The sequence below is a fragment of the Ictalurus furcatus genome, chromosome 18, assembly GCF_023375685.1.
Source record: "Ictalurus furcatus strain D&B chromosome 18, Billie_1.0, whole genome shotgun sequence".
Lineage (NCBI taxonomy): Eukaryota > Metazoa > Chordata > Actinopteri > Siluriformes > Ictaluridae > Ictalurus > Ictalurus furcatus.
Genome location: NC_071272.1, coordinates 22063724 through 22071037, shown reverse-complemented (window position 1 = coordinate 22071037; position 7314 = coordinate 22063724). Strand labels below are relative to the sequence as shown.

Here is a 7314-nt window from a genome sequence, read left to right as displayed (position 1 = left end):
TAAAATGTATAAAAGTTACAGTATTATACGATTATAGTATTGTGGTCGTAATTTTACATACGCCTTGCAGAATCTACAAAAATGTTAAAAATAATAATAATTTATTTATTTATTTTTTTTTTTTAAAAAGAGGGATCATTAACATTGCATTTAGTTTTTTATTTTATTTAGTCCTGCCCTGAATAAGCTAGTTCACATCACAGATGTTTACATACAGTCCACAAGACTAACTGAATTTACACAAATAAACCAGTTCAAAAGTTTACACACCCTTGATTCTTAATACTGTGTCTCGTTACCTGGACGATCCACGACTGTGTTTATGGTTTGTGAGAGTTGTTCATGAGTCCCTTGTTTGTCCTGAGTAGTTAAACTGCCCACTGTTCTCCTTTAGCAGACTTTAGCAGCAATAACTGCAACCAAACGCTTACGATAACTGGAGATCAGACTTTCACTTATTTCAAGGACTAGGATTTACTCCTACGCTTTGGATCATTTTGTCTTGCTGCATAATCCAGTTGCGCGTGAGTTTCAGTTTACGGTCTGAAGACTAGACATTCTCCTTTAGGATTTTCTGGTAGAGAGCAGAATTCATGTTTCACTCAATTATTGCAAGCTGCCCAGGCCCTGAAGCAGCAAAGCATCCCCACACCATCACACTTCCTCCACCATGCTTGACTGTAGGTATGATGAACTTTTTGTGGAATTCGGTGTTTGGTTTAAGCCAGCTGTAACGGGATCCCTGTCTTCCAAACAGTTCCACTTTCGACTCATCAATCCAAAGAACGTTCTCTCAAAAGGTTTAAGGATCATCAGGGTGTGTTTTGGTAAAATTCAGACAAGCCTTAACGTTCTTCTGGGTTAGCAGTGGTTTTCACCTCGCCACTCTTCCATGGATGCCATTTTTGCCCAGTGTCTTTCTGATAGTGGCGTCATGAACTCTTGCACCTTTATTGATGCAAGAGAGGTGTATGGGTCCTTTTATGTTGTCCTTGGCTTTTTTGTGACTTCCTGGAGGAGTGGTCGCTGTGCTCTTGGAGGAATTTTGGCCACTTCTGAGAAGGTTCACTTCTGTCTCGAGTTTTTTCCATTTGGAGATAATGTCTCTCGCTGTAGTCCTTTGGAGTCCCAGAGCCTTTGAAATAGCTTTGTAACCCTTCCCAGACTGATGTATTTCAATCACCTTCTTCCTCATCGTTTCTGGAATTTCTGTCAGTTTTGGCGTGGTGTGTTTCCTCTTAACCAACTGCTGAAAAAGTTCTAAAGTGCTGAACAGCGTTTGCAGTAATCACCACGAGAACCCCATTACGAATGCAGTTTCGTAGATTTGAGGAATTACTACATACACTTTTTTTGCTTCAATAAACATCATTTAAAAACTGTATTTAGTGTTTACTCAGGATGTTTTTGTGTGATCTTAGATTTTGTTTAGTACGAGATGTACACAGAACCGGAAGAAACACTTTTTCACGGCACTTTACGTACATCGGTGTCTGTTCAAGTTTCAGTCCTCAACTGCCTTACATACCGAAAAAAATCCTTTCCCAAAGCATCTTACCTAGGTTTCTAACCCAAGGTCAGCACAAAGCTAAAACTGTCTCCTAGGCCCTTGCAAACACATTCCTGCGCACAATATATGCCCAGCAAGGAGGCTTTCATTAACCCACGAGTCTTGAGAAATGTTTAACATGCTCCAGTTGATCCGAAAATGAAATTCCATACCGTGCGGACAACGCCAAAAGGTCAGAGGAGCTATAATGAAAAAACAGAATTATTCTTCGCGTTATTGTAAAAAGTGTTGCCATATAATACATTATCATGCAGTTCCTGTGTGCTAAGACGATCTCATTCTTAAAAAAATACTCCCATAAATAGGGAATGCTTAGAATGAGTAAACCAATTCACTGTTGCACATCAGCAAAGTGGTGAGTTATCAAGGGCAGGGTCGCGAGGAGAAAGCCACCGCTCTCCAAAAAGAGCATCGCTGTCCGTCTGCATTTGCTACAGATCACGTGGACGAGCCAGAAGGCTAATGGACGAATGTTTTGTGGACAGACGAGGCCAAAATTCGGTTTAAATAAGGAGCGTTATGTTTGGAGAAAGAGAAACACTGCATTCCAGCATAAGAACATGTCATCTCATCTGTGAAACACGGTGGCGTTGGTATCACGGTCTGGGCCTGTTTTGCTGCATCTGTGCCAGGACGGCTTGCCATCGTTGACGTAACAATGAATTCTCAAGTATCCCAGCGGGCTCTAAAGGAAAATGTCAAGACATCTGTCCGTGACCTGAATCTCAAGAAAAAGTGGGTCATTCAGCAAAGCAATGACCCTAAGCACATAAGTTGTTCTAACAAAGAATGGTTAAAGACGAATGAAGTTAATGTTTTGGAAAGTCCTGACTCTAAGCGAGCAGTTCATGTGAGGAAACCCACAAACATCCCAGAATTGAAGCTGCTCTGTACTGAGGAACGGGCCGAAATTCGCCCGAGCCGATGTGCAGGACCGATCGACACGTCCCGGAAACGTTTAACAGGGTCACGTTGAATACTCAAAGCAAAAGGTGCACATACTTTTCCCACTCGCAGGTATGTAACACTGGAACATTTTCCTCAATAAATAAATAAATAACCGAGGATACCATTTTTGTCTCGTTTGTTTAATAGGGTTCTCTTCATCTACTTTTAGGACAAAAAAAAAAATCTGATGATGTTTTAGGTCATATTTACACAGAATTCTAGAAATTTCCAGAGGTGCTGTGGCTTCAGGTTATGGTCAGCCAATGACCTATATTCACGCAGTAAATTATTAATGGACGGCATAATTTGTGGTTGTTTATTGTTGCTTGGTGGAAACTTAACACTGGTCGAACGTTACATCAGCGGGACATCTAAGAAACACACTTCACGTCTGTGGTGTCTGTTCTGTATACAACCTTGAACCTTCACACCACATGGAGCTCTTTCAATAAGAATAGAGAGAGAGAGAGAGAGAGCAAGAGAGGGAGAGAGAGAGAGAGAGAGAAACAGCCCAGTGTTACCAAAGTCCTCGGTCAGTGTGTGTGTATGTGTGAAGTCTGATTAACATGTAGCACAGCAGATATGCTCGGTTTGGATATTGAAAGTGTGCACACCAGCCCACCTCTGCCATGCGTACCCCCGACCACCTTACCCCGTTAACGTGTCACAACGCTAATACACCCCAGTGCAGCAGAGCGCCAAGGCAAGGCCCCAAAGGAAAACTGGGATTCAAACTTAAAGTCGCAAAAAGCGTTATTAGATGTATCGATGCAATTTCCACTGAAACAGGAAGTCATGGCCGACCGCCAATAGCATATCGCTTACCTCCCTACCTCACAGCCCGGGCTAAACCGTACGTCACAGTTAGCACCAAGGATTTCTATAACGTCAAGGGCGGGACACTTCCGACTGGACTGGCCAGAAAATCTGACGAGAAGCTGAAGTGCAGGATGATGTCATCGTCTCGGTAGTAGAGCGAGACTGTAAGATTTCAAACGCGTATGTCTCGGCATTGTACTTCCAATTCTGATTTCATGGGGACTTGAAGCATTGCACCGATTCCCACCGATTATCGCATCGGGTTTCTAAAAGCCAGTTCTCAAGTCAAGCCAGAGACAAGAGAAGTGAAGAGAAGAGATGTTTATCGTCCTTTTGGATGCGAAATCTCTAACGTATGAGGGGTTCGTGCACGGTCTTTCTTTTCCAGACGAAGGACCGATCAAACAAACCGGGAAAAGGGGCTGTACGGCGAAAACTACGGATTATTCAATAAGCCATGAAAATGCACTGTGTACTTTATATTCTTACATGGGGGGGGGGGGGGTTAGAGATGAGAGGTTCACTGCTCAGATGAACTCCACACACACAGCTAATTAATGTTAGCTTATTACATAAACCCATCAAAACATTGGTTTTATCTGGCCAGCCATAGGACGTTGTATTATCATAGTGATAAACAGTGCATTGAGACTTGGTTAAATATTTATTTCAAACAAACAAACAAACAAACACACACACACACACACACACACACTTCTCTATAACAGGACAGACACACACGCTTCTAATCATTCGTATGTATGTTTCATTCTGGATCCAGCGTTAGCTAGCTTCCGCTAGTTAGCTAGTTGCTTCAGCTAGTTAGCTAGTTAAGCTAGTAGCTTCAGCTAGTTAAGCTAGTAGCTTCAGCTAGTTAGCTAGTTAAGCTAGTAGTTTCAGCTAGTTAAGCTAGTAGCTTCAGCTAGTTAGCTAGTTAAGCTAGTAATTTCAGCTAGTTAAGCTAGTAGCTTCAGCTAGTTGCAGCTAGTTAAGCTAGTAGCATCAGCTAGTTAGCTAGTTAAGCTAGTAGCTTCAGCTAGTTTCAGCTAGTTAAGCTAGTAGCATCAGCTAGTTAGCTAGTTAAGCTAGTAGCTTCAGCTAGTTAGCTAGTTAAGGTAGTAGCTTCAGCTAGTTAGCTAGTTAAGGTAGTAGCTTCAGCTAGCTGAAGTAGCTGCCTGTATTCTACCGGCCAGCTTTAGCCGCCAAGCTAACCGTGAAAATGTGAGAGTTCAACGTTTGACACCGAGATTTGAAACAACTAAGTAAAATATCATGAAATTTGTGCTAGATAAACAAACGACGCTAGGCTGGTATCAGCCCGGAAGATGACGTCACAACACGGTCAAATTCGGCGTCTACCTTGTCTGCATAAGTAACGGTCCAACTACAGGCCTTGCAAAATAAAACACACACACACACAATCCAAGAGCATACTCACGCTTTATCCACCAGCTCCCTGACTTTCCACATATTCAGCATATTGTCACTTTAGCAGGTCCTCTCCGTCTCAACGACGCGTGTGGGGGGAAAAAAATAAAGAAATCCCAGAAATGGCCTCGGATATCTGTTCCCGAAAACAGAATCCCCCTCTGCACCCCTATCGCCTTCTCTACACAGGGCTAATCGTAGTACAGAGCAAGCCCGTTACCTCGGAAACACGTGTGCGTCATGCGGATGCGGAAGTGCAGGACACATTACTGGCATTCTGGGAAATGTAGGGTCTGTGATCAAATGGCGACAGATGAACGGGAGATATGGAGTGTTCGCGTTTCTCTCGTGAAATTAAAACAAGCAAACACTATATATATATATATATATATATATATATATATATATATATATATATATCCATTTATCCATCCATCTTCTATGCCGCTTATCCTTCAGGGTCGCGAGGGGAACCTGGAGCCTATCACAGGGAGCATGGGGCACAAGTCGGGGTACACCCTGGACGCGGTGTCAGTCCATCACAGGGCACAATCACACGCACACTCACACACCCATTCATACACTACGGACACTTTGGACATGTCAGTCAGCCTACCATGAATGTTTTTAGACTAGGGGAGGAAACCGGAGAACCCGGAGGAAACCCCCGCAGCACGGGAAGAACATGCAAACTCCGCACACACAGGGTTGCGGCGGGAATCGAACCCCCGACCCTGGAGGTGTGAGGCGAACGTGCTAACCACTAAGAAGCACAGTGCTTACCTCTATGTATTGGCAGTTTTGTTTGTTTGTTTTTCTTTACTTGGTTTAAAAAAAATTTTTTACTTGGTTAAACTATGACGGCAACCTTTGTGTCATGGCACACAACAAATTTTGGTTACGTGGTTGTTTACAGAAACCTCAATATCTCGGCTCAGGATGGTCCAAGCTCCTCAGAACTTGGCTTAAACTTAGGACTTAAGTCCGAACGTAACGCTCAGGATTGCTCACAGTTCCACTTTGAGGGTCTATTTATAACGGGAAGGTTTCGAGTCTCAGTCTTCATTTTTTTAGGGGCTTCCTAGGTAAGTATAGTGTGCATGCAGAACATTTCAGGTTTAAGGCACCTCTCTCTTTATACAGGTTATAAAGCTAGTGCTAGGAGAAAACTTGGGAAAAGTCTGCTGCTTTATTCATGCATTTTGAGAAATGAACAGATGTAATATAAGCGCAACAGATAAAAGAAATGAACAGCATTTTACAGTTCCTCTAGTGGAACCCATGTGGCAAGCTAAGAACCCTTAATTTACCAAAGAACCCTTAAAGAACCTTAAACCCTTTTGTCTGTACTACATTCTTAAGGCCCGTCGACACCAAGAACGATAACTATAATGACAACTATATTAGTGTCCACACCAACGTACTATTATTATTTATAATAATAATAATTTATATATTATTATTGTTCTGTTTATTCTAAGTGCTCGAGCTCTTTAAAGCAGGATGGATTCTGATTGGCTGTCAATGTTTTTATCGTTCATCAGCTGGAAAAAAAAAAAAAAAGAAAAACGTTCCGGAAGTGATTCCGACGATACCGTTCCTCTGTGCCGTTATCGTTATCGTTATAGTTGTGGTGTGGACTCGGCTATTCTTTTCTATTTAGAACGATTTTTTTGAACCTTATCGTTATCGTTACAGTTATCGTCCTTGGTGTGAACCAGCCTTTACCCGGTTAATGCATACATTCTTCAAACAGGGGTTCTTAAAAGGTTTATTGGATAATTATGAATTCTTAGCTTCCAAAAATTTCTCTGCTTGGAATCCTTTTCAAAGAGGGTTCTACGTAGAAGCTTTAAGGGTTTCCTCCCGTCGTACAAACAACCAAAGAAGCTTTAAGCATTCTTAATTATTTAAGTGCGTGTCTTGTGTTCCCAAGTGTCATCGGATGCAACGAGGAGTTCTTCCCTCAGGGACTTTATTTGAATCTTAAGGAGGCACAAACATGGCTTGTTGGACTTCTATAAAGGCAAGAATGAAAGAAGCTAGGCGAAGACATGACAAGTAATCGACCTATTCGTCATGAGAGCAATCTCAGAACTCAAACTGTTACAGCTAAGGTTGCCAATAATGCCTACAGAAACATCTGAAACGCAACTCTGTAAACCAGAAAAAAATTAATTCTAGGTTTATTCACTGTGTTCGAAATGATTTATTTAAATAGAACGAACCTTATAAGCTTTGATGTGGACGCGAATGTCATGAAAGTCTACTGCGAGTTCTCGAAATCTTTTTGTTTTGATGTTTGACTCTACGAAACATGGACCCACGAGCTAATGTAGAGACGAGCGTGCGACCACACTGGGAAGGTGCCTTACAGAATCTACCTGGAGAAACGGTACGACTATATTTTCTGAGCGCATCACCATTTCCTCTTACCACTCGGTCTATGTTACAAACAATGTCACAATACGCGAAGAAAAAAGGTCATTTTAAACAGCGCATGATTCTATGTATCCCAGATATAAAAAATAAAAAAAAAGACAGGAAAC

The 7314-nt window shown here is 42.0% G+C and overlaps 1 protein-coding gene across 2 annotated transcripts in view; it reads right to left on the bottom strand.

The window, feature by feature from the left end:
* Window positions 1-4993, bottom strand: part of clint1b (clathrin interactor 1b) — a 19262-nt gene extending 14269 nt beyond the window's left edge. The window contains exon 1 of one of the 2 annotated variants that reach the window (XM_053648868.1): window positions 4776-4993. In XM_053648868.1, the coding sequence (XP_053504843.1) occupies window positions 4776-4816 (41 nt within the window). In that variant the 5' untranslated portion in view covers window positions 4817-4993. The remainder of the gene's footprint in view (window positions 1-4775) is intronic. The other variant, XM_053648867.1, reaches the window with a different exon arrangement.
* Between the last annotated feature and the right edge of the window lie 2321 nt (window positions 4994-7314).